Source organism: Erithacus rubecula (assembly GCF_903797595.1).
Source record: "Erithacus rubecula genome assembly, chromosome: 2".
Classification (NCBI taxonomy): Eukaryota; Metazoa; Chordata; class Aves; order Passeriformes; family Muscicapidae; genus Erithacus; species Erithacus rubecula.
This window is the reverse complement of record NC_136685.1, coordinates 43,839,893-43,867,575: the sequence shown is the minus strand read 5'-3', so window position 1 is coordinate 43,867,575 and position 27,683 is coordinate 43,839,893. Positions and strand designations below refer to the sequence as shown.

General features: G+C 43.7%; 1 protein-coding gene across 1 annotated transcript in view; it reads left to right on the top strand.

Annotated features, from left to right (window-relative positions):
- Positions 1-26,689, top strand: part of METTL24 (methyltransferase like 24) — a gene marked incomplete at its 5' end in the record, with an annotated part of 44,389 nt that extends 17,700 nt beyond the window's left edge. Inside the window, 4 exons of the mRNA XM_079298765.1 lie at positions 2,681-2,779; positions 6,568-6,707; positions 12,246-12,474; positions 25,835-26,689. Of these exons, the coding sequence (XP_079154891.1) occupies positions 2,681-2,779; positions 6,568-6,707; positions 12,246-12,474; positions 25,835-26,149 (783 nt within the window). The 3' untranslated portion in view covers positions 26,150-26,689. The remainder of the gene's footprint in view (positions 1-2,680; positions 2,780-6,567; positions 6,708-12,245; positions 12,475-25,834) is intronic.
- Positions 26,690-27,683: the final 994 nt, after the last annotated feature.

The following is a 27,683-nucleotide window of genomic DNA, read 5'->3' as shown; positions in this document are numbered from 1 at the left end:
GAGGGTGGAACCTGTCTGAGAGATGTGTTGGATTTTCACCCCCATCCATTGTATGTGAATCTTGCTGTAAGGCAGCTCCTGAGACACCCTGTAGGGGTGTTAGGAGGTGCTAGGAAGAGGAGTCTGTGGTGTGTTCTTTAGTAAATGGAAACAGGCTGCTGCTTCCTGAGGAGCCAGGGACCAAGTGTGAGGTTTGAGAAGCTGTTCAAAAGCATTGCCTCAAACAGGAGCCTTGGGTCTGATCTCTGTCACAAAAATAGCATTTATGTAGTGCTCCTCTGTTTAAAGAACTATACAAAAGCTTGATCTCTTTCTGTCTTTTCCTTCCCCCCCCCCTCTATTTTTTAGTGAAACTGCTTTAGTAAGTCACTGGGGTTTTTATTTCATTTTCATGTGTTTATCAATAGTTTGGAGTCGGTGGGAAGGCAGTTTATCATCTTTAAGATTTTAAGAACCCGAGTGTAAGCTGCAGTGGCTCTTGGACATTGCACTCTGCTGAGGAAGAACCTCATTCATGTGGTTCATTATAGAGATTTCTTTTCTTCCCTGTCAACTCTGTGCAGAAGGAATTCCTGCTGAATAGTCCACAATGGCCACCCTGCAATTCCTCTACTTAATGAGCTACTTCTCACACAAATAGATTTCAGAATACCTGGACACAGATGTGTAGATATCTGGGTGGTTGGTGATTTTTTTTTGTTTGAGTTGGGGTTTTTTTGTTCAGTTGTTTTTTTGTTGTTTGGGGTTTTTTCTTATTTTCTTTTTTTCCCCTGAAAACGGTTGTCAGTCTTCATTTTCATTTCAGCTTTCAAGCCTGTTGAAACAGCAGCATTCCTGTCATTGCAAACGTTATTCAGCCGTGTGAACTGTGACTCATTCTGAAGGATTACACGCATTTCCCTCCCTGGTGTGCACCTATCCTCCTGCTGTTCCCTGTTTGCAGGCTGCCTGCTGCAAGCAGAGGTCAGGGGGACATGCTGCTGCAGGGCTGCTTGCTAGCTTGCTTCCAGGCTCATGCTGTGCACGGTATAGGAGTCCAAGTTCACTGCAGGCAGGAAGTTTCAGGGTGAGAAATGCTACTTTTGTCTGCTTCTGGTGGAGAAAAATATCTCAATATCCTTTTCAACATCTCTTTACAGTAAAAAAACAAAACAACAAACAAACAAAAACCACTTCAACCCAAAACCCACAACAAATCTGAAAAATAATGCCTAAAAGAACAAGAAATCTCATACAGACCTCCTGGCTCACAATCACTGTAGACTATGTTTACTTAGGCTGAAAAAATGTCAATTCATGATACCAGCTTGAGGCAAACGCCATCTGGTCTGGTGGTCCTCTTTAACAGTCTTTCTTTTCTAATTTTACCTTCTCTTTCCTGCATTCCTCTCTGGCATCAGAGGATCCCTGCTGTCACTGTGCTGGCTCTTCTCCTGGTGCCACAGACCAGTCTGTCTGGGGGCTCGGTGCCTCACCTCCCTTGTCTGCCTCCATCCTCTCCAGCCTGTTGCTGTCTCCTGCGTGTTTTCCAGGGCTTTGTCTGAAATACAGTCCTGTGGGAATCCCAAGTGGGGTTTCTGATTATATTTTACTGAATGCCAGCCTGAGCCTTTGAGGGAGAAATCTCATCCTGTCCATTATGGAAGCACAGTTAATTGAGGACGATTAAAGGGAAGCTTGATACTACCTGCCCAGCTGTAGAAGCGAGTTATGGTGCCTGAAGATGAAAAGCCACGAGGAATCAATCTTGATTTAGTGCAGCTTAACACCATGCTTGTATTTTTATCTACTTGAGGGCAAGAGATGACAAGTCTAAACTTGCTGGCGTGACGGCGGGCAGAATTGGAGAAGGTGGCGCAGATGGGAGCGCAGAGCCCATTGCTCTGCAAGCACGTGTCTGAAAGACCTTCTCTGTCCCACTCTATGTGGGAAGTGTTTCTGGAAAAGATGGCAGGATGCCCGAGGTTCAGAGCTGAGGGAGCACAGAAAGCACCCACCAGAGCTTGGGGCTATGTAAATGAGAAGTAGTAGGCTACAGGCAGCCACACTTATATTTTTTCAGGGAAACAAAGAATTCTGGTATATCTGTCAGGCAAGTGTGGGAGAGGAAGAGGATTCTTCTCAAAACCCACAAGAAGCTTGTTTTAAAATAATATCTAGATCTTAAAAAAGAAAGCAGGTTACTTACAGGGGTTTCCTTTAGTGATAGTGTTTGAGATCCAAGTTCTTGTTTCAGTGGACTTTCAAGCAGAGATACCTGATAGACATGAAATTTAAATTATTATCACTGTTTTCAGATGTTTTGCTGTAGAATTTGGTTATTTAGATCTTGGTTTTCTTCATGCATTTCTCACAGCTTACTTGGGTGTCCCAGAATAAATGGGTTAACACGTTGGGTTATCCTGGATAACATATAACAGTAAATAAAGGTTATCCTGGATGAGGAGCTCTTTATTTCTGAATTACCTACATCTGCTTTCAAAAGCTGATTGTTATAAATCATAGTTAGATGCTTTTCCACTGTAGTTGAAACCCTGCTTCATTCTGAAATGTTTTTCATGTGTAGACAAGCCCTCAGGAAACTCTTTTAGTTTGAAATTAAATCTCCTTAGTTTATTAGCCCTTGTAATTTATGCTTACACTGCCTTTAAGTTATTTTTTGCTTTGCTTTATTTTACAGACTGTAAGATGGCACATTGAACTACAACCATGGGCAAGTGCAACCCCTTCCCTCAACTATGAGGCCACAAGGTTCCTAAAGTACATTAGCACTTCTCAGGTAGGTTTTTTGTTTCAGTCTCCATTTAGAAAACACTTTGCCTGGCACAGATTGTTCCCTCGTATCTAAGGAATTAACCTTACACCAAACTTTTTTGAAACTGATTTATTTCTAAAGTTGCTTAACCTAGCATTGATAGTCAACATGATTATAAAGGTCAAAATACAGGTTAGAAAGAATGCATTATTTCCATGTTATTTATTTTCAAATGGGTTTGTGTCCTGACAGGAGTATGGTATGACTGAAATTCTAGATGCAGTGTTTCTCTCTCTGCCCTCTCCCCCTCTCAGATGGAAAAATACAGAGCACTCTGTATCAAGAGAGTGTATTCAACCACTCCATCTCTCAATAATAATATGATAACCAGGCTCATTTTACTTCAAAAGGAGGCAGTTCCCAGTAAAATGAGAACAAGGCATCAGACCCTAAGTTGGACAAGTTGTTTCAACGATACCAATAGAATCTTGGTATTTTCATGACAAAAATGATGGATGTGGAAATTAGTGAGTTTATGTGCTTTTTAAAATGTGGCATTTCCAAATCCAGACTGTGTTGATGGATACTTCCAGCATTCAGTATGCATGGAAATTGGGCCATGATGTCTTAACAGAGGCATCACTTATGCTCAACAGCATTTTCTTGTGCATTTCCTGTAATAAAAAATGGAAAAGGTGCTGGATGCTCACAATTCCAACAGGGCAGCTGCTTTTGGTACCCATGTCTGTCAGCAATCGACCCTTGAATACAGAGATCACAGCATTGTTACTTGCACTGAAGAACAGCAAAAAGCCCCAGGTGCCAACATCACTGAAATGCCATTCACACATGAAATTCTTTGTTAATGCAGTGCTTTCAAGGCTGAGATTAATTTGAAACACCTCCAAAAAAGAGGATAGCAGGGTGTCCATGTATTCTCCAGCTTGTGGATATCCCTGGATATATTCTCAATAAAATGATATCTCTGCTGCCACTCATGCCAACCCCGACAGGGCAGGAGGCAAGATGATGCATGTGGGGACAGCAAGAGATCTGTGTAGAGCTGCTTGTTTTATTGTACAGAAGTTTAGACTGAGGCAGACGTATTAAGTTGGAAAACATTCTTCATCTCAGTGACTTAATAAACAGTGGCATATGCTGCTAAACTCCACTAGTTGGGTCAAAGCCTACAAGGACATCAATTAACAGAGAGTTTATTGCTTTTGACACACTCAGCGAGAACTTTCATTCTTGGAGTAACTGACCCTGGTTTGGGGAATAAGCATAAATGAAAACAAAAAATGAGAGGAATCCCTGTTCCTGACCTGGCAGATGTTACAAGATGAATAACTGATGGGACAACACCATGACTGGTATGAGAATTTCCAAAGATGGCATCTTGCTTATGTAGATAACCATGGGATGTCATTTTCATTGTTTGCTGAGCAAGGGTCTACTAATTACTGTGCATAAGGTCAGCCCCATGCCATGAGTGTAGGATGGCTCAAACTGCTGGAGCAGGAAGGAGCCATGTCAGCAGGGTCAAGCTGTGGCCAGAAAAAGCATTTTCAGTGCTGGTATTTCATGATCAGGAGAAGCACCTTTCTTGTGCTGTTGTTTGTATGATAGGAAGGAACAGAAGCCCAAAAAAAGATGTGAGCTCAGTGCATCAGTAAACCATCTAACAGACTGATGATGGTGCTAAAGGCAGGTTCAGGGTTTGATTTTTGTTTGTTTATTTTTTTTTTTAATTTTCAGTTGTTGTTTGGGGGAATTTTGTGTGTGTGTGTTTTTTTTTTTTAATAGCAAGAGCTATTCAGTAGAAGAGCTGTTAAAATTGCTTCAAACTCTGACTGCTGTAATTGCTCATAATGCCATGACTCAATTAAGTGGCAGCACTGCAGAATCTCAGTTTTCTGTAGAGAGTACATTATTCTTCTGTGTCTTAAATTAGTGCTTATTATTGCAGTGCTGCAATTTATTCCATGATTGTTATGTGACTGAAGGGGAATGGTTAGTGGGGTGCAGTGCAAATCATTGCTTAAAACTTAGTGAATCCTGGGAACAGTATGAAGAGATGCTGTATTTGCTTTCATGAATTTTCCATGGGAATTATGAGCCAAGCAGAAGCAGGGGGGTGGTCATGCAGTGTGCAGTTCTTTGAATGTAAAGCTCCAGGTAAGATCTTTCAGAGCATACATTTCTTAAAGAATGAGGGTTGTATTTACTTATTATAAGGTACCTGGTGGAGAGTGTGCCTGCCACATTAGAGACTGGGTTCCAGGTTTTACTCCCACCTCTTTGTAAAATGGTTTCATTTCTGTGGTTCCAGGTGGGACCAGAGCTGTGCTTTTTAGTTTAAGACTGAGAACTGAGCCTCTGCAGTCTGCTGTAGAGGAAGGAAAGGAGAAAGATGAGAACAGTCTGTTCAGGACTGATACTTAACCTGGCTTTGTCCTTTCCACCATTTCAGTTGTTGCCTTTCTGACAGTGTCAGCTCCCATTCCTGCAGCTGGGGCTGGTACTGGGCCCAGATAACAACTTTTCATCGTGATGGCTCAGCTGGCTTCCTGCAGCTCTTCTAGTCTTTGCTTTCTTATCTGCATGATAGCAACCTGTGCCCTGCAACCCCTGACTTTGGTGTCAGGGCTGCACAGATTGAGAAGCCCTTCAACAGCAAGCTGTGGATGCTGATGATGGTGCAGAGCAGTGCAGCCTTTCCTGGGCAGAAGTAGCCACAGCTTTGGTGCTTCCTTCTGCTTCCCCTTGCCTCCTTCTCACTGCTGTGGCAAGAGCTGTACGAGTTGTACCATCTCTCCATCGACTGCTGTGCTCTGGCTCTGGTTCTGGAAAGGTGCAGCACTCTCCAGCTCTGTGCCTGCATTCCCAGGGTGGGTTTGGAGGAATGAGGTGGAGTGGGATGTGGTAGCCTGGGGTTGAAATGCTGGCTTGAGCTGCTGGATGGACATGCAGAGCTGGTGCTGCAGGCAGGAGCTCCTCTGAGGGTGTCACTCACAGGGCCATGGTTTTGCTGGCTCTGTCACTGTGGGTTTGGCTGTTTCAGGCTGCTGCTCAGCTGCTGGCAAAGCTGACTTCACTCCTCTGGGGTTTTTGGCATGTCCAGGTTTCTGATGAAACCAGTGCATTTTCAGTCTTTGCTCTCTTAATCTGTACAAGGGCTTTGACTCACAGTGTTCCTCCCTGCAGGGTCTCTATCTCTTCTTTTGCAGGGTTCTTATCCTGGCTTTAGACTCAAGATGTCCAAGCCAGCTCAGTATAGACACACATGCTATGATTCCTCTGTTTAGTTACACACTTGCTTAAATCTCTTTGTTGTTGGAGAGGGCATGTGTTGGGGTAGTGATTAAATCCCTTCTGTAGCTGAGATCCAGGACACTCTGAGTAAGGTACATATTGCAGAGACACTTCAGCTTTGTAATTACAGTCTTGATTTTAACATTATTCAGATGCAGAGTCCACCCCAAGGTTTGGAAAAAACCCAAAACAAACGTGAATGCTGAAACATTTTTTCCTTGTAGAAAAAAAATAAATTTGGTATAGTACTAATGCTTAATTATTTGCTTTTCAAACTGCATTGCTCTCTGGGGAATTATGTAAGCCTTAAATTTCACCAAGTGGAACAGACAAAGAAAAAAAAATCATCAAATCTTTGTAGCCGTGTATCAGATTGACAATAAGACTTAAATGAAACCAATGAACATTTTTCTTTTTTCCACTTCTCCCCCAGAAGGCAAATTAAAAGCAAATTAAAAGTCCCATCTTAACAATGAAATATCCTTTGATTTCAACAGATTTCATGTGAACACATGAACCTGAACAGCTTGAAAGGGTACTCCAAAACCACAAAAAAGCCCTGGTCAATCTGTCTTGATGAGAGGTTTAGCCTCATCCATCGAATCAGAAGCAAGCAATGCCGACTCTATTCACTTGGGTAAGTGCTCTTTTCAAAAGATAATTGTTTCATGGCAAGTAGCTTCAAAAAGCCCTATAAATACAACACAGGCCACAGCAAGGCTATCTTCTGAAATATAAACTTTGTTCAGGTGTGTTGATCATGTGTTGATGATAAACATCTATAAACTTTTTTTTTTTAGGGAAAAAACCTTTCTCCATGAGGGTCTTTATTTGCCTTTCTAATATTGGTATGAAAACAAATTGCCTGATGGTGACTTGTGAGTGGTAGTTTGTGTAGAGGAAGATAGGAATCAGAAAGATAAGCTGACAAGCCTACAACATCTTCTTTGAGCAGAGATGGCTTGTATAACTACCAGGGATTTCAGCAGCATTACTTACAAAACTTCATTAACTAACTCTGGTGAACGCATTCAGGGGTGACATGTGCCAAAGTGATAGTGATAAAGGCAGCTGTGGCTTGAGTTTGAAATATTTGCTGTGTTTATGATGTTTACAGCACTGTAAAGTGAAGTTTTCATTCTTCACAGAACAAGTGCTTTCACAGGTAGCAAACCACACATGCAGCCTGCTACCCTGCTAATAAAACATTCTGTTTCCCAGGAGGATGAGGGAGGTCAGTCCTCAGAGTGCATCAGGCCATCAGCACTCAGGTGCTTTAGGAGAACAGTTGCTGAGATCTGGAGCTTGTTTCACACAGATCACCACGTAGAGCTGCCATATGAAACTGTACTTGCTGTCCTGGGAGGCAGCTTTAGGTTAGAGGGGTATTGAAAGGCTTCATCTCACTTCAACCAGTGCAGTTTATTCCTGTGATTTTGCAGCAGGGAACTGTGCTGGGGTGGCATTTCTCAGCCATTAGTACATGGCAGGTGACACCTGCAGTGAGCGTGGCAGGGAGGCAGGGTGCCCTCGAGTCAAAGGGAGTAGTTTTGGTAAATTTCCATGGGTTTATATTTTGATTGAGTTAATTTGAGCTGTAAAGACCCAGATCCTCTAAAAGGGAGGTGCTCTCAGGTTTCAAATTATGCTTACTTGACATTAATGCAAGTTAGAGGCTTACATGAATTTTTGTCTTCTCAGCTTTTCATATTCCTATAGAAGTTAGGAGAGACACTGTGTTACCCCATGCTCAGTTGCAGACTTTACTGTCTGACTGTAGTACTGAGTCATTGCCTGAGGGCCATTCTAGCAGTCAGTAGGGAGAGGCAAGCACATTCAGGTGGAAAATCAGCTAAGCTAAATAGCATTCTGGAGGTAGGTACACCTTTCCTTTGATTATAGTGGAAGTCTGGGACGGTGTGGCTGCTGATTTTTATATGTCTTGGCAAAGTACTCAAAGTTCAGTGGAATTAACCTAGACCTTGCCCTTCAAGCTGCATGATCATTAATATTAGACCTGAGCTCCTGTGTTGGTGTCCTTTCTCCCTGTTGTTAAGGATCAAGTGTGGGTTGAGAATGGTATTTTTGTTGAATTGTCCAGTAGGCACAACACAGTTGATTTAATCTGGGCTAGGAAGTGCAAATTAAACATGAAGTTGACCAACACCAAGGTATTTTGCTGATGGTTTTGAACAAAACTGAGCTAGTGTGTGTATACCAGCACTTTATATGTGACACTGTTCTGTGTATAGTCCAGAGAGCATGAGTGCCAGATTTTCTGCAGTGATGGAACACTAGGGCTTAGCAGAGATTGAAATTGATGTTGGCTCTCCCATCAATCATCAGATACACACAAGCAGTAAGTAACCAACCAGGATGCATCACATGAAACAGCTAAAAAATAAAAGGGAAATACTTGAGGTTGTGGAGAAGCACTCTTAAATCCACCAGTTTACTTCTGTAACCTTTGGAGCTCGTTACTGCATAATTCTTCCCCTCAGACTCACTTCCTTTAGTTTATGACAGACAGAAAAATAATTTGTTCTAAGGCAAAAATCCCCTTTAAACATTCTTGTTATCTCATATGTTTCATAAAGAGCAAATGGGGAGCAGCTGCTTCCAATGAAGAGTATTCTCTGCAGAGAGGATGGATGGAGGACAAATGTGAAAGTTCAGTGGGAGTGTTAGTGGAATCCTGAATTAAATCCATCTATCATTAAAAGTGGAATAAAACATGCTGCTTAGGCTTTGCCTGCTTGAATGCTATAGAAGAGGTTACTTGTGAATGGGAGCGAGCAGCGCCTGGAACATCTGGGGATCTTTTTAGATTAGTATTAGTTGCTTCCACTACTGGGAGGCAGCAATGTTTTTGCTTGGGGGACAGGATTTCCCAGTGTGATACATAATTGCAATATGCATTAGTGAGCTCTAGTTATTAGTGCTAAATCTGCTTAGATTAAACTAAGTCAGTTACAAACACCACAGGCAGGCACTCAAGCTGGGATAACATAAATGAATAGGATTTCAGAAACTTACCAGCAGAGGTTTAAAGAGTCTTGCTGCAATACAGTATAAATGCCATTTCAGGTGCATCCTAAAGTGTACGTAGGACCTTTAGGATTCAGGCAGGGGGGTTCTTCATTTTTTCCTGAGCTGCTGAGCTCAGTTATCTTCCTTTGAAAGGGAGGGGGAGGAGGGGGAGCAGAGAAAGCTGGACCTTAACTTGCATGTGTTTACATCTCTGTGCTGTGGTCGCTGTGGGAGCTGGAGTACCTGCAGTTTGCAGGCTGGGTCAGCTACAGGTGGCCACTGGAGCTGTGCTGGAGCAGACAAAGCAGCTTTTGTGCCACTCGGTGCTGCCTGCGCCCCGGGTGATGCAGGGCTGATGCTTCATCTAGTGAAGCCAAAGCCCAGTGTCTATTCTGAGCACAAGGCTCTGTGCACCGTGACCCTCTGTGAACCCTGGGAGCAGGGAACAGCCAAGGGACACTGCTGCCTGCTGTGCTGTGCCGTGTCCCGGGTCAGCGTCAGTGCCCTGCTGCCTGTGGGGAGCCGTGCCAGCCCTTCCCCTTCCCTTCCCTTCCCTTCCCTTCCCTTCCCTTCCCTTCCCCTTCCCTTCCCTTCCCTTCCCTTCCCTTCCCTTCCCTTCCCTTCCCTTCCCTTCCCTTCCCTTCCCTTCCCTTCCCTTCCCTTCCCTTCCCTTCCCTTCCCTTCCCTTCCCTTCCCTTCCCTTCCCTTCCCTTCCCTTCCCTTCCCTTCCCTCCCCTTCCCTTCCCTTCCCTTCCCTTCCCTTCCCTTCCCTTCCCTTCCCTTCCCTTCCCTTCCCTTCCCTTCCCTTCCGACAGTCTGTTCTGTGTGTTCTGCTGGCAGTGCCCTGCTCTGTCCCCACTGCAGGACACTCTGTCACCAAGCTCCCTTCTCCCCCCTGGGAAAAACAGGTCAGCTTCCTCAGCATGTTCTATTTTGCTGTTGATGGAGGCAGCAGCTGCTCTCTCCTGATGGTGAGGAAAGGCCTCACAAGTCTTTCATGACCTTCCTTTTAAAATCATGATCCCTTTTTAAGTAACACATCTTTCTTTAATTAACTACATATTTATTAGGAGACCTGTTTTTAAAATCTTTTTCATGCTGCATTATCCCTTTGCATGATCCCATGTGGGCCAGGCATTTTTCAAACCAGTTCCTTTGGAGAAGACCTCCTTTTCTCTCCTGTATATTTGTTGTTGGCTGGATCTCTCCTCAGGCATAAATCTGAGCTGTTAACTAGAGTGCCAGAAGACACATCATGCCCATCTTTACCCTCATCTGTGTTTTATTTCCTGTTTTCCACCACTGTGAAGCTCCCTTTGCAGTCCACATGAGCAGCAATCTGTTTGGAGGCAGCCTGAGGTCTCTCTGCCCCAGAAGCATCTGGCCCTCTGGATTGTGGCAGCTGGTGTGGTCAGAAGTGTGTCAGGACAGATGTGTCCATTGGTCACTGGTGGGTTCATCACTAATGCTGTGACTGTCCCCAACAATTCCCATGCTGTTCATTTTTAGCCAGCCTCTCATTCCTGAGAGATTACACTGGTCTTTGTCCATCACTGTCCCTTTTGTAGAAAGCCACATGCAAACAAACATGTCGATTCACATGGTTAACTTCTGAACTTTTTTCCTATGTGTGTTAAATGTATTAAAAGAAAACTCCTCTCTTTTCTTCCCACACAGCTGTATGGGTTGGAATCCTGTGAATTAGGGTTGTTCTTAAAAGCACGCTAGGCTATTTTTGCACACCCCATCTCCTCCTGTTTTCCCAGGGAAAGGGAGGATGGTTGAGAAGACAACTTCCTAGGGTATTGTTACAGTGTGCTTAGCCAATATTACAGCATTCCATACTGTAACTTCCAAAACATGAGTTTTTCATGAGTTGAATTCATTTTATCTTACCTGTGTGTCATCTGTGTAGAACATTTAGTGCTGGCCTAAGGTTGTACCATAGTGTGTGACGTGATTTAAAATGTGTCATGTTTCACATATTGATGCAAATAGCCAGAATTATTTCAGACCCACACCATTGCTTAGGGTAACTGTGGTGTGGTGTAGCAGGTGCTCTGTTAGTACATCTTAGAGTATTGCCCTGTCATGTTCTGTGCACAACAGATAAAAGCTGTGCTGTTACTACAGAGTGAATAATCTCAGTTGTACAATTTACAATAAAACTGATTTAAAAAAAAATCTTAATTATTTTCTCAGCACTACACGTGTGTATAGCAAACAGCTTAATTTTGTTTAATGTTAAGTTCATGATTTGAATCACATTTGGAATAAGCTTGAAGGAGTAGGAATGAAGAGAACATCCTGTTTTGTGGAATAGGAAAGGCCTGTGGCTCAGATGTGTGATTGCAATGGTAAATACCAGATTTTTTTGTTTTAGTGCCCCCTGTGTGAACCACTGGGCTATAGGAGGTGGGAACAGGGCACAGCCTCTTAAAACACATCTTCTCACAGAGGCAGGGACTGAGACAATACTGCTGTACAATGGGGCTATTAATTTTTCTTCTTCTTTGGGGCCTTCACCAAATTAGCAGCAATCTTTCTCCCAAGTTTATATAACAACCCTGCTACTGTTGTAAAGTGCTTATTTTTAAATGTGCTTTTTTAAATCTGTGTCTTCCTGTTCACAGAGAAAGAGAGGCGTTTTGCTCTTGTGTCTTACCTGTACTGATGGTCACTGTGGGTCTTGTTTGTTACAGGTCACAGATGTGGTGTGAAGTGTGCCACATTTTTACAAAGTAGTATTGCATAAATTTAAAATGTATTTTCTCTTCTGCTTGTGGCTTGGTTATTTGAAGTTTGTGAAGCAGAGAATAAGGAAAGTACTGTAAACTGTAAAAGAGAAAAGCAAATTGAAAGTAGAGAAATATATATATACAAAAAATATGAATATGGATAATGACAGCACAAAGATTTCAATGTTTTATTTACTTCCATACAAATTTTTTCAATTTCTGAATTAAGGAAAAGCTCTTTGGGAATGTTATCAGCCTGGCTAAAAGTGGTTTGGTTCTTGCCTAGAAGGAAGCCATTAGTTCTAATATTGCATTGAGCTTGAATTTTCTTCAAATGAAGAACATCCTACTCACTAGCAGTTCTTTTTGCTGCACTAATAGTTAATTTTTTTTCCTTTTCCCCATAGTCTGGGCAGCGATGACAGGCAGTTTGAGCTGGGCATGGCCAGCAGCGGGTGCGAGGTGCACGGCTTCGACCCCCGCGCCAGGGCGGCGCACGTGCAGGAGGGGCCGCGCCTCTGGTACCACCGCCTGTCCATCGACTGGAGGGACCCCAACCCCGTCATGGCCGCCCGCAGGCTGCACACCAGCACCAAGAAGCTGGGCACGGTGCTCAGTGAATTTGGACACCACAAGGTGAGGAAGGACTTGGGTGACAGGTTTATGAATGCGGGGTTGGGTGTTGGGAAGCTCCAGATCTCCCTTCTTGCAGCTTGGGGGAACCATGCGCTTTCCAAGGTCCTCTCCTGATAATAGGTTTTTCTTCAGCAGTACTTGTAATGCATTTCTTGTAGGGGTGCCTTTCCACCTTGCTTTCTCTGTGTGCTGAAAACAGCCACAATGCCATATATCAAATAGTTTTTTTCTCCTTCTCACTTCCTTTTCCCTTGAACTATCTGTTGACGTTGGGTGCTAGCACATTTAGTCCTGTGAAAGTTCTGCTCTTTGCCTGAGCATGAAAACTAAACTACTCACACAGATAAGTTTATAAAGAGAAAACAGTATTTGCAGCAGTAATTAGAAGAGAAGAGGTAATGGATGGTTTGCTTACATTTTCAAGGTCACTGTTCCTAATTGCAGTCCTCAAAAACAAAAACATCCTGTTTTGAAATCGGCAGCAATCTGTGGGGTGTTTTTTTGGCATTTCCCAGTTTGTTTTTAAGGAACTATAAAGACATCAGGAATCTTCAAATCTCAAATAAATGTGCCATAATATATTTCAGGAAGTTCTTAGCTTGCTTTTGAGAGAGTTTTTCCTTCAGGGTATATACAAATATGAATTCAAATGCTAATATCCTTCATAGCCTGCAGTTAGTGGTGCTTGTCTTTGTTTTTTAAGAAACAGGCAGCCTGGGCTAAGGAGGAGCTCTTCTGTAAGATTTACAAAGCAAGCAGTGCAATGTTTGTTTGGTTTGTTATTTAAAAATGCAAGATGTCCTTTCGGTTCACTTTTTACTTTTAAAAAATGTTTTCTTTTAGTTCAGCTGTACTGATTGGAACATTTTGAAGATAAGAGCAGAAGAAAGGAGCCTTTTCCTTCTTTCTAGTCATACTGTAACTGTAGTAGGCTGTGCATTAGTGAAACATCTGGGGAGACTGAGATGGCTTTCTTTGATGTGTGCCTTGCACTGTTTTGATTTTAGAACAATTAGTCATACAGCAAAATCATTGACCCAATCCAGAAAAAGTGTACAAGTCTTGTGATACACCAGACCTGCTGAGGTCAGTGACAGGTTTTCATGGTAGAACAGAGTGGTTGTAACAACTTCTGTGAATGAGCAGGATATAGGGGTAAATTCCAAGTGTGTAACTTTCTGAAAACAGCGGGCTGGATGGCAGCCAAGGAACATAATGCACAAGTAAAACATGCAACCAGGCTTTCCTCTAGCTGTGTAGGTATGACGTGTGATTTGGGTAAGTGTTTTGGTGCATTATGAACAGTGTATAAAGCCTCTTGCTCTGGCAGTGTTTGAGGAGCCCCTCTGTGCAAAGCTATGGCTTAGGTAAGTCTGACTTTCTCCCAGTGGGGATAAAGGGGTTACATACTCTGAGTCTTGCTGGTGTTTTATACTTGTGAAATACCTGAATGGGCTGACTGTCCTCATATTTTTCTGTTCAGGTTTTCTTTCAGTTAGAAGGAAGGCAGTCTGAGAAGTTGTATATTACGTAGAGACACCATTCTTCTGGTGAATGTGAGTGGAATGTTCCCTTGACTGAATAAATGAGTTAATTCAAAACAGTTTCACAGAATATTTTCCGAAACATTTTTTTTCAATTAGCAAATTAAAACATGCTCTTCATCCCATTTTTAATTTAAAAAACCCTTCCGCCTACCCTCAATGTTGTTCCGTTCCCACTTCAAGGCAGGAATTCCAGGCAGCTGCATTTGAAGTTAATGCCTCATTTTATCCATGCTTTTATTCTTTAAGATTTGGGACTTGATCCAAGAGCTTACAAGTGACTGAAACTGTTTCCACTGATGTTAGAAAATCAGGCTGATGAAGACTGCACAGACAAGATCTCCTGGAGTTCTTGCTGTTGTAGTCTTGAAAAGAAAACTTGCAGTTTGGGGGTTTTGTGTGCAAGAGAATCAAAAAAACTTGGATGGGCTCATTTGCACTCTGACTCAGATGAGAGCACACCTGCTATTCTGCAGGCAATACTGAGACTTCATCCACACCAGGGAAACCCATCCTGATATTTTGGCAAGAAATTCAAATATTTTTTTGGAGTCAGAGTGGATGTGAGAAAATATTGAAACTTGATCTTTCTACCTGGCTATGTGGCAAAACAGTCCTCAGTTCTCTGAGGAGTGTAAATAGCCTGGAGGCAGAGGACTTATCTAGTACTATATTAGGATGTGGCTCACAAAAGAAACATGTAGTCAGAGTAATTTTGGGAACTCTTAGAGTGTGAAATCTCTTAAGCCCTGGAATAATCTCCGAAGGGTGTCATGGGAGCCTTACTTCCTGATATACACATCTAAACTGAAAATTTACTGGTGTATCTTCTGGGAAGAGCAATATTTCATCAGCCACAGAAAAGCATAAAGATGTAAAAATTGATCTTGCTCATCTTCCCTTCTCCTCCCCCTCTGCCCTCAACTTTTTGCTCAACATGCACACTCTGTTATGCACTCTCAATGAGCAGTGGGGAAAAAAGGGAGAAAGACACTGAGGGCACATGGTTCTTATGGCAGTGGAGTTCACCTTTATGAAAAGTTTTACTTTCCTATTCTGTAGTTACCTACAGGGTGAGGATGCTACAGTGCTGCTGTTTCCCATGGATTAGTGATAGATGCATGGAAAGGTTCTTTCCTAGGGAGTTGTTGGATAATTCAAGTCAGAAGGGAACTTGAATGATTTGTGGTTCAATCCTCTGCTCAAAGAAAGGCCAGCTGTGAAGTCAGACCAGGTTGTTCATGGCTTTATGTACTCTGGTCTTGAAAAACACTGAGTTTTCTCCAGAACAGAGACTGCCCAGTTTCTCTGAGTCAGTTGTTATCCTGCTGGACCGTTCTCTTCATGAAAATGTTTCTCATTATATCCAGTATGAACATCCCTGATTTCCATTCATGCCTGTTGGCTCTTGTCCTTCTTTTATGCACTGCTAACCCTTCACCAGAAATTCAAACCTACTCAAAGCTACTATGTGTTCTGTATTCCAAAGATTGGTCTGTGAAGCACAATTAAAAACCTTTGACAGAAAGGCCCTGAGCAGCAGGAAAAAAGCAAGAGTCCATTCTGTCCCAAATGGGCATGTGTGCTCACACATGCAAATTCTTGTTTCAGTAGTGGTTCTCTTCCCTCTGGAGCTCTGCAGGACAAGTCTCTTGTCATGCCCTCAGCAAGTGCTATGAGTTTGCATTCCTTGGCAGTATGGCTCAACAGTGAATGAAATTGTTTCTTGTAAAACAAATTAATCTGGAAAGGAGAATGTGAGGATGCAGAGTAAAACCTTAATTTAATCATGAAGTGGTCATAGCTGTAACTTTCAGGAGACTGCAGAGCTGCATTCAACTCCTGCCATTCAAGTTAGCTCAAACAAATTGTGTAAGAGACCAAACTATTTGTTATGAAAATAAATGCAAATCAATCTTTACATCCTGATTTAGATTTGAAGGCCTTAATTTACACTCTCTCTTCATGAAGTTTTTTTTTCTGTAACAACTTGGGTAATTTTGCTTCATTTTATTGAATAGGCTTCAATTTAGACTTTCAAAAGGAAAAACCTCCTTTCCTTCACCTGTTATTTAATACTCAACACAACTTCAAAACACTATACTCTGAAGTCATTTTGATTAATAACATCATCTCCTCCTAGACAAGTAATTTATCACTTGCTCTGCTCCTCAAGTAGATACTAAAGAATTTATTTCATGCTGCACTTTAAGTTTTGTGAAGGCTGATGAGAAAGGACAAGTATAAAAGGAAAGATTGACCTTTTTTGCTTAAAATCAACTTTGTTGGTAGTACACAAATAGATATAAAATAAAAGTCCAGAGAAAATCTGTAACAGCTTAGTTATGCAGGGTGATTTTATTGACAAAACAAAAAATAAACTCTTCAGGTTGGGAAATCTTCATGTTCAAGTTTTGTAGCAATGAAATCCATGAAATTACCCTTTACTATGCATACCTTAGAGCTGTAGGGGCCAGAACAGCCTTTTGAATTCTTGACCCTGCCTAGACAAAATCATGTAACTTTGGTTATCCCTTCAAGGCTGGACTTAGGTGTTGCCCAGGGAGCCTGGGGTTTGCTTAGTGTGAGCTGTGTTCACTGAGGGGCTGCTGTGCCCTGGTTTGGTGTGTGGGTGCCACCAGTGTTTGCACACTCAGCTCATCTTAACTCACAGCAGCACCTCAGTATCAGCTGATGAGCACATGCAGACTGGTCCTGATGTGGAATCCTGAGCTCAGGATGAGAAGCCAGGGGCTCAGGAGCAGGGACATGAGTCCATGGTGCTGCTGCAGCAGGGGAGCAGCCCCCATCACCTTGCTGGAGGAGGGGGACAAGTTCAGATCTGCTCTTCTGCTTGTGGCTTAGTGTCAAAGAGAACAAATGAGCCCAGGTCTTTTAAATTGTTGCATCACAGATCCTAAAGCAAATGTTTGGAATTCTGAATTCTTGAAAGGGCTTATTTTTTTCTTTGCTTTTTATGCTTATTTGGGGCTTTTCCAAAATCTCAATTCTAGAAGGAAAAAACCCACCCTTCATCTGATTTTTAGCCTCATTATTTTCACATCCAGTTTTTCTTGTGCAATCAGTGGTCTTTAAGCTCAAGTGCCCCTTTTTCTGCAGCTGTTATTTACCATCCACATATAGCAGTGAAGAACAGCCTTTGCTTTTGTAGGGTTATCATACTGGCCTTTCTAAGATTTCTCCCACATGAGAGACCCTGTATTTCCTGTAACATCTTATTTGTGTTGTGCTGCCCCTCCTGCAGCTGGAGCATCAGCAATCAGTACTATTCAGAAGTCCCAATGGTGTCTCTGCTAAGGCTCAGGCTGTGACTGCCTTCTTCCTGGAAATGTCATTCCCTGGAAATGTCTGCACTGTTACTGCTTATCATCTTGTTTGCTTTTTTGTGACTCATCAGACTGTCTCTTTGTTATGTCAGTTTCTGAATGGCACAGTAGAAAGAGTTTTGTCCCAGAACACTGACTTTTTTTCAAAGTGCAAATGGCTGGTCATGACCTATTTGCAGAAGGAGTAACTCTGTGCAGTGAAGTCCCATTTTAGTACTGCACCCTTTTGCACCAGGCAGATGCAATGCCATAGCATTTAGAGCTTGTAGTCTAAATAAATGACCTGCCACAGGATGGAGGAGCATGAACGTCACCTCCATTAACTTAAATTTCTATATTTGAGTTAGCTGCTGAGGAGCTGTTGTAGCTTATGGACTCAAGATAAACTGTTATGGTGCAGTTTGTCTCATTCAAGGGCAGATATTGCTGCAGTTTGAGCACTAACTGGTGCCCGTGGGAACCTTTTGTTTGGGAGTCTCTCAGAGAGCTGGCAAATCTTATTTCCCTTGCTGCAAAGAGGTAGTCAAGCTGGTGCAGATGTTTCCAGCTGCAGTTGGAAGTGCTGCCTTCTGTAGCCTTGCCATATTGCCCCTGAGTAATCTACAAACTCATGGCACACAGTGTTTCTTTCCTGCATGTATGTGTTTTGACATTTTAGGGATTTCATTAGGGATAATGAAAGGTGGTGATAGTTCTGTACTTGCTTAGTCAGCTGGGGCTGCTGCTTCCTAAGGTATTTTAATTGTAAGTAGATTGAAAATTTGGCTGCAACTAAAAATGAGCTTGACAACCTCATGTTTCTGGCAGCAAAGATCTTTGGATAGCAGTTTACTGCTCACCACCTCTTGCTCTCAGTGTGTGCACAGAATGTCTCATGCACTTTCCTTTACAGGGTTTTCTCTTGGTCCCTTACATCTCCTTTTGCCTCATTTAAATTCTCTCCAGCAGGAGCTCTCCTCAAGACATTGTTAAGAACACTGGTGTTTCTAGAGAGCAACCTGAAGGTGTTTAGTATGTAATTGTCAGGCATGGAGGAAAGATCTTTTTAATGATACCATTGGCTGAATATGGTACAATCCATAGCCTTTTCTTCCCCTAGGAAAAGGCCTAATGCAAAGCCTGAATTGTAATGGAGGTGTTGAAGTATTGCTCTGTTAAAGCAGAACTTATTCAGGTCATCTTTCAAAAAAAGAAATAAAGGCACTTTCAAAGCATATTATTGTCTGCTAAAAGTTAGAAGGGAAGGACAATTCTTTTCAGGGTTTTATTTTCCTTTTTTGTTGTTGTTGTTGTTGCCTTTTTTGTGGTTGTTAAGACCCTTCAGAAAAAAAAAATAAATCAAGTAATAAAAATCTATATTCCCCCAGCTTTGCTAGAGAGCTGTGCAAGCTGTGTTCAATCCCACCCCCCTATTTGACTATTTCAGTGTCTAAGAGCTGTGTTCAGAGGAGCATGGCACTTGCTGCAGGCACTGTGGAGTCAGCATTGCTGTGCTGCTGCTGTTCCAGTCAGTCCTGATTCCCTCCTCCTGTCAAACCTGGAGCTCAGCAGGAGCCTGGGGAGCCTGCCCTGCTTCCCAACATGGTACCAGAGGCAGGACCTGCTGAGCTCAGACCTGTATGCAGACTCCCCAGCTGCTCCTCAAGCCACTAACCCTGGCTTAAACACAGTAATGAAACACAGTAGTGTGAATCTTGCTGTTTTAATTCAGGTACTGAATATTTGACCAGGGTGGTGGTCCATGACATGGCATGGGTTCAACAAGAATTGAGAGCAGCCCCTTTCTTTGTAATAAATTTTTCCTTCACCATTTGCCTTCTATTACAACCTCCTGCACTTTCAGCCCCCTTGTCCTGCTGCAAAGTGCTTGTCCTGTTGCTGCTGGCTTTCACTTTTAGGAAAACCAGGTTAAATGACTTCATGCAAGAGTGGAACTGTGTCCCACCATCCACACTGGTGCTGGGGCAGCACAAACAGACTGCAAATGTTTGCTACCCTCTAATGAAGAGGCTTGAGGGTCCAGCATACACTATTTATTCTTTTGAGTAAATATCCGTTCCCACAGGCATCCAGCAGTGTCTGGCAGAGATCAAAAGAGCAGAAAGGAAAGGGTTTCCCCCTTTGTGGGGAGGGGGCAGCAGGACATCTCCTGCAGGATTGGGTGGATGAATGCATGTTGTACAAAGCAGCGCTCAGCCAGGGCTGCACACAGAGCAGCCGTGCTCCCAGTTGGGCTGTGGAGGAGCACATGCAGCATTTAAAGTGTCTCTTTGCAGCATGGGCATTGGCAAGCAGAGCTTTTGCAGCTGATCAGGCTTTTAAATAATTTAAAGTCAGGGTTTCTGCAGACTCTTTGCAGGATTTTTTTCCTACTTGGGTAATCTAGACATTGGATTGAAGGACCAGGTGAGGGGTCTGGGTTGTTTTCATCTTTTAGTGCTCAGCAGGAGAGCCATGTGAGCTGGAAGAGGTAACGGTGCAAATGGGGGGTGAGCTGCTGCCCCTCAGAGCAGATGAGGAGGTCACTGAGGGCTTATGTCCTCGTGGTGACTTTTCACCATTTCCTCTGAGGAAGCATCACTTCGAGTCTTCAGCTAGTGGTGAGGCTCCTGTTGCCTGCCCTGGAGACTTGTCTCAGTTCAAAGAAATGGAGAACAAAGGTCTGTGATGCTCAGTTTTTCTTGTGAGGGGAAGGTTGTCTCCCTCAGCCATGTCCATGTGCAGTGTGTGCCTGCTCCATGCAGAATGTTTGTAGAACTTATTCTCTGGGTCACTGTACAGGTGACCTAGGTGTCTTGCTGGGCAGCCAGCTAGACAAGATGTCTGGCTTTAAAATCATTACAGAGTAGAGCTAGCTAAACCCATCAAACCTGTCTGAAAATCAATTCAGGCTTCAGCACCTGTATTATTGTATGACCAGGAGATGATTAACAAGTGACCTGCTGTCTCTGACTAGTCCAGTGCCCAGCATAAAATAGGAAAGATGCCAAGAGCTGGTCCCATGACAAAGAACAATGTTTGTGATGACAGAAGGCTACAGGTGAAAACCTGTGACCTCCTGACCAAATGCAGCCAGGGAGAAATTATTTCAGGCCATGCTGATGTTGTGAATCATCTGGGGGTTGTTTGTCCAAAGATTATGTTGTCCATTGGTAAACTGTCATTAAAAGGAGCCTTCTGCCTCTTCTTCTCTGCCTGTCCACCAGACTAAGAGAAATTGCTTAACTGGTCCAGATAACTAGACTTCAGGGGGTCTATGTATCTCTACTCCATAATAAGTCCTCAGAGAGAAATTGCTTCCAGATTGAGAGAGTATATTGGAAATCAGAGACCAAGGGAAGAGCTGTGGAATGAAAGCACAGGGTTGCTCCCAGACCTGGGCTCTGAGGCTGTGGGAAGGAGACATTTGGGGTGCCAGGGTGTATCCTTCCTAGGAACAGTCCCCCATGGGAGAGCATGGGCAAAGTGCTCATAGTGCTCCTGAGCACACAGCTGAGATTGATGCCTCCTGCATGAGCTGGTGGGCTTTGGATGGGTGCATTTCTCTGGGGCCATTACTGCATCTGGTGAGCTCTTGCTGTACTGAGAGTCGGCTGTGAGAAAGTTAAATAAGGTTTTAAAAAATATGATTTTGAAACATTTTCTCTGATTTAAGTGGTAAACATAGTATTAATATCCTACTCCTGCTGTGGAATGGGTTCATGGAAGTACATCACCAGAACTGGGAGAATAGACTGTGACTTGTGAGGCTCTGGAGAATCAGTGGGGAGAGCAGAGGAACGAAGCTTGCCTGTGCTCACTGCAGGTTTTCTGTTTCAGGGGTGAGTATATTGTATGAGTGACTTCAACTGGACAGTTGCCCTTTACTGTAAAAAAAGACCAAAGATCCTGTAAGCACCCAACTGCACAAATCAGCTTTGTGACTTTGATGCCTTAAGCAGATTCTTGAAGATGTGCCCGATTTGTCACACTGGGAGTGAATAATCTCAAATGGCACATTTGTTCCAGAGCCAATTTGAAGCTGGCTGTGCTGACCACCACAGAGAGGTGTAAATGTGGACAGGAGGGAAGGGAAGTAATTTGAAAGAGAAGTGCTGCTTTTGGAACTGTACATCACTGATCGGTGGTGATTGACTTTCCTCCTGATTTCAGTATCCATGTTGCTCTGGCCAGGCCCCCAGCAGTCCTGGCCTCCCCAGTGGATGGCTCAGGGAGCATGGGAAGAGACATTCACAAGCTTAATTTGCTATTAGGCTATGTGGCATCCTGGCTGCCATCAATTACAGCCTTCACTCAGAATAATAGGGAATGAAAGGGACTTTGCATCCACGCCATCTCCTGCTGGTGAGGATGGGCTGCGGATGCATTTTTAGCAGAAAGAAAATGAGGAAAATATCATGCTGAAAATCTGCATGTGGGAAAAGGATAAGAGGGAAGGTGCAGTTAAACAAAACACTCCCAAGTACCTGTTGTTATCATGCTATCAAAATGTAAATTGAACAACTTTTTCTAGAGTTTTTTTTTTCTGAGAATAGAGAATTGTACTCAGGTAGAGAAGGGGAAAAGTGATGCATGAGCCAGCAGTCTTTCCTTCTGTACAGCTGATGTCAAAATGGTAACCTGGTATCACAGAGAGCCAGAGCAGAGAAATATTTTTTTCTTGAACTGTGAGAGCAGCCCTGCAATTCAGGAGCCTGGGGTGGTTCTGAGCTCTGTCCCTGTGCCTGAAAACTGTAGGAAAGCCTACAAAGAGGAAAGCCAGCTCTCCTCTCCCTCTTCCCAAGCTTACACTGCAGATCTGCTCCCACAGAACTGGAGGGATCCTTTGTACCTGACCTGCATTTGCTGGTTTTGCCTTTCCTGGCTTCCACTTCCACATGCTGAGCTCATGCTGGAAGTAATACAGCTAAATTGCTTCCTCCAGCTACTCACTCTCAATTGACTCTGCTCCATGGGGAGCTTTAAATGATGCCCACGGGGCAGCACAGAGCCTGAAATCCCCGTTAACCCTGGTATTTCAAACACCATCAAGGCAAACAGAGCTCAGATCTCTGCTTTAGGAAATGATGCACACTTGTAACAAGTCATTACCCTAAAAAGAAGAAATGAACCTTCATACAGTATGTGTTGACCTTCATTAAGTAAAACACAATTTTTTCAGCTGTTTTATATGCTTGGTTATGCATGAGCATGGCCCCCTTTTTTGTTTTTTTTTTCTCCAAGTGTAAGTGGTAAAATGCTACAGTGCTTTTTCAAGGGAGGTAAACTGAGAAACATTCTAAAATCCACATTTTTTACTCTTCTGTGATAACCTAGTTAGTTCATGGAGAATAAGAGGATTTGTGGAAGATAAGAGGAATGAGTCTTTGTGAGTGCTTGAAGCTCACTGCCATACTTTACCTTCAGGCACTGTAGGTCTTTGCCCTCCAGGATTTATTCACAGCAGTAGACTCCAGCTGTGCTCCCGGGTGAATTAGAGCTCTGAATTTATAGATTTGTCCACTAATCCTTTCACTGGCACTTTGGATCAAGGCAACTGGAAGGTGGTAGTGCATTTCTTATCAGTAGTGTGCTGATTATCACTGATGGTAAATGTCTCCTGAGCTGTCTAATCACCACAAAACTTGCATTTGGTGTTAGCAGGATGCTTGTAATTTGCTCAGATATGCCAAAACAGAGCTGTTCTACCATTCATTTTACACTACCCCTGGCATGCAGTGGAGACTCTGGGCAGAGAGGGACACCCTGCCTGGAAGGCAGTCACAAAAGTTGGTGGGTTGAGACAGGTGCCTTCCTCCCTCCAGGTTTCTGAGCAGTGCAGGGCACTAAGAGCAACAAAGAGCCTCTGGTTTGGGTATGCAGCACATCTCCACCAGCCTTGTGTTTCTTTCCTGGTCATTCCATTATGTGTTCAAGCTGTTATTGTGGTAACTCATTTTCTCCTACTGAAACACTGGTTAGCAACCACTTTTCAGATCAGTTTTGCAAATACAGCACAGAGCATGCAGAGTGCCTGCTGAGCAGCCAGAGCAGCAGTTAATGTCACAAGAGAAAAATAAACAAACCTGAGGACTGGAAACATTACCATGGGAAAAAGATGTCCTACTGATGCCATAAAGTAAGATCATGGGAAAACAAGCCTAGAAACATTTCTTCCCCTACCCATCCACCCCTTCTCCCCAAGAAAAAAAAAAAAAAGTTTTGAATAATTTGTCTGCTTTCACAGTTACATAAGTCTCCCAGAGATAAAAATCTGTGGCTTCTTAAGTGCAGCAGTGTGGTCCTGTGTCAATTGCACCCATGTGGAGCCAACTGCCTGCAAAACTGCATTACAGGTAGAGATATGAGCTGGTATTTGCAAAATAAATAACCAATTTAAATGTATGAAGGAAAACAAGTGAGCTCACCCATGGTGTAGCTCTGAGCTGAAATGTCATGAGCTGCATGATTTACATTCAGCCTCCCCTTGAACCCAAAGGAGTTCTGTGTTCAACTGTTCCACTGACCCATGGATGGACAGACTGACAGGCTCTTTGTTAGACAGGCAAGTTAGGAAATACCAGAGCTAAGGTTGTCTGTGCAACCTTCCTTTCTGCTCCCCATGAGGACATACCACAATATGGGCTTTAATTCCACAGTCCCTCGGTCATTTTCCACTGGCCCCCTGCCTCCTACAGTGTGAAGGAGGCACAATGCCTCCTTAATGAGCAGACAAGCAGTGCCTTGGCTTATTATGATTCTCTCTGTGACCATGGGCCTCATTCAAGCCCTGCTCTGAAAATGTGGTGTTTTGTTTCCAGCTTGTTCCACCCAAATCTCCCAGCCCTTCACATGCCCTGCACTCTGCAGAGGGCGTTCAGTGATTAACACCCTCGTTTTACAGATGGAGACCAGAATGGGCAGGTGTCCAGCATCTACAGTTTCCTGCCCATCCACAGTGCTGGGGCACAGCCCCTGAGGAGGGCTGACATGCCTGTGAGCTCTGCACCTCAGCCCCTGGCATCTCCAGCCAGCCATCCATGGGACAAGGGAAGGTACATGTGGCCACCCCTTGCCATGGCCCTGTGGCTTCTTGGCCATGGCCCATGCAAAGCACAGCTCTGGTTGTGCTCACAGCACAACCCCTGCCCTGTGCCCAGGGCTGAGGGGTCTGTGAGCCTCACAGATGGGGCATGGCATGCATGACTCCAGCCTCGTGCCCTGGGATGGGGCAGCTTAGGAGAACAGTTGCCTTGGAAGTGCTTTTACATCACCTCCCCTAATTTCTCTCCTATGCCTACACAGGTGCCTTTTTTGATACTGCTAAATATGGTTAAGGTAGAGTTCCAGAGAGAATCTGGGAATTTTGCTGGATTTTTGTTTTTTGTTGTTTTTGTTTTGGTTTGGTTTGGTTTGGTTTGGTTTGGTTTGTTTTTTTTTTTGTTTTGTTTTTGTTTTGGGTTTTTTTTTTCTTTGTTTGAGTTTTGGGTTTTGGGGGGTTTTTCTTAGTTTTTTTTTTTTAAGGAATTCTTGATTAAATAAAGTCTTCAGTTTTTCACTTCAAACCCACCTTGAATGTGAGCAGATGGGCAGAAGCATCAGCTCAGGTAGAACTGGCACAGGCAAACCCTACTCTCACAGTGTAGAACTTTTCCCTGCTGAGCTCTGGAAAAGCTGAGTTCTGCAGCTTGTGTCCACTGCTGCACTGTGGTCATTGTTTTCTGCCAGGTGTGAAATGGTGAGGAAATGCTCATTTAATGTTAAATCCTTGCCTCCCCAAGCTAATCTCCAAAGTCAGCCTGCAGTGTTGTTTGGCTGTGAGAAGTTGGATTGCTGAATATCTCACTACAAAATTAAATAATGGTATAAAATTAGAACATGGCACTTTTCTGTTAGATCTATTATTCCTTTCAAGCACTCCATGTCTTCTTTTCTGCTATGCCTTTTTCTTTGGAGGAACTGCCCTTAAAATCCTGAAGACTCTGCATAGTTATCCTCTCTCAGCATCTGTAGTGATCCTGCAAAAGCTTCAGCAGCAGCTTGGCCAAGGGTAGCTGATGACCTGAGCTGCTCCACAGCATTCATTTTTGCTTTCTTGCACTTGTGTGATGTATGTAGCATATGGCTCATGAGCACCCTACTCAACTGTGGTGCAAGTAATCACTGCTAGTGGGTTTGGGTCTGTGCTTTGGTTCTGTTTCTTTTTTTCACAGCTGTGATGCCACCCAAGAATTGTGAAGGAACCAATAACATGCTTTGGTTACAGGAGGAGCTTTCCAACCATGAGTTAGAGACAGGAGGAAAAGGACTATGAACAGTCAAGTGTGAAACACCGTGTACTGCCTGTGTTAGTTCTCTGAGGCTTTTTGACTTATTTTTTAATATCAAATGAATAATTATGTGTAGTGGCAAATGGTCAGCCCTAGCCTCAGATGTTACTACAACTGCAAAGTCGCTCGTTTTCACACAGCAACGCTGCTTCTGTTGCAGATCGATGTCCTCAAGGCAGACGTGGAGAGCGCCGAGTGGAAAATTTTGGAAAACCTGATCCTGGAAGATGTCGTTGAGCAGATAGGACAGCTGGTCTTTGAGGTGCACATCCACTGGCCTGGGTTTGAGGTCAGTGGCAATGACAGCACCGTGGTGAGGTACTGGTACAGTCTGCTCCGAGAGCTGGAGCTGAAGGACTTCAGGCTTTTCCATACCTACAAAGACTTATCAAAACCACAGATGTTTCTGAAAAAGGAGGCCTTCAACGCCAGTAGCTGTTACACACTGAGCTGGGTAAATACAAGATGGAAATAGTAGAGAGGAATTTGTGATGTGTGATTTTGAGCCATCTGGCCCCGAAGCATTATTGAAGAGGATTTTGGCGTCACTGGCTAAAGTTGCTAAGTATGCACGCAGTGACTGTTAACAAAATGAACTGTCTTTTATATTTATATGTTGTCAAAAGAACTGGCACTAGAAGATACACGGTGCAGATTTGTATAGCAATATATTTGCCAGTGGGTACATTGTCCCAGAGCACAGAGGTTTCTGTAAAGGTCTGTCTGGGGGAGCTAAGAGCATGACTTTTCCAGGCTGGCCCGTGCTTGAGCGTGCCAGCAAGGAGGGCATCCCTCTGGGGCTGCCCTGGGAAGCTCTCCTGGCTGAGCCCTTGAGCCTGCCCTTGGGCAGGAGGGTGCTTGCGATGAGTGTCTCTTTAAGAGAGTGTCAAGCGTTACTTCTCTGTAAAATGATCATCTTTGATTTGCACCTCTTTTACTTTGGGCTTGTTTCCTATGGAACAAGTTTTAGGCAAGAACACTTGAACCCACTGGCAAATTTCAGCTGAATTTGGCAGAGACATTCCTACCTATTCCTACCTATTTCTTTGAGCAGCTTCCAAGTGCCCTATAGGTTTTTTAAGCTAGTCTGGCTGCAGAAAGTGACTCCAGCACTTCAGACACAGGAGATGGTGGGACAGAGACAATCAGCTGCTGGATAAGTTGCTGCCAGCACTCCCTTTCCTCACCCACAAGAGCCTTCAGCCACAGAAGACAGGGCTTCCCTAGTTCATCTGCTCAAAGAACAGCTTGATTGAAATTACTCATGCAGTGGCTGCAGCAAGTGGTTTTTCATCTAGTGAGATGTATGCAAGAGACTAAAGTGCAACCTGGTCTTTTTTGTTTGTTTTGGGGTTTGGTTGCACATTTCCTGGTGCCTTTTCCAGTGCTGTGCCTCACCACCTTGCCTCTCCTGGGCATAAGGAGGCCAGACCCTGGATCTGCACTGATGCAGAGGTGGTGGCCCAGGCAGGTGCCCTGGACTGCAGCCCTGGACTGCTGGGGCTCTGAAGGCTGGAATGTGGATTGTCTGCAGTGCCCCTGGCAGCCTTTGACATTCCCCAAAGAGCTAAGGAATGGGAGGAGCTAATATATATATAGCAGGTTGAATTTTTTGTTATCTTTAGATGAATTTTGACATTAAACTTTGCATTAAAATACAAGATGTCATCACTTTCATGCATGTGGTATGTGGACTTTTTAACTGCCTTTGTTTTCTGACTTTGACAAGTATACAGCTTCCTCAAGGGAGGTGGTGGAGGGGGAAATGCTGATCTTCTCTCTCCAGTGACCAGAACATGAGAAAATGGAATTAAACTGTGTCAGGGGAAGTTCAGATGGGGTATGAGGAAAAGGTTCTTTACCCAGAAAGTGGTAAGTCACTGGAACAGGCTTCCCAGGGAAGTGGTCATGGCACCAAGCCTGACAGAGTCCAGGGAATCTCTGCATGACTCTCTTTGTAACCTGGTCTAGTTTTAGGTCCTGTGAGGAGCAGCAAGATGATCTTGATG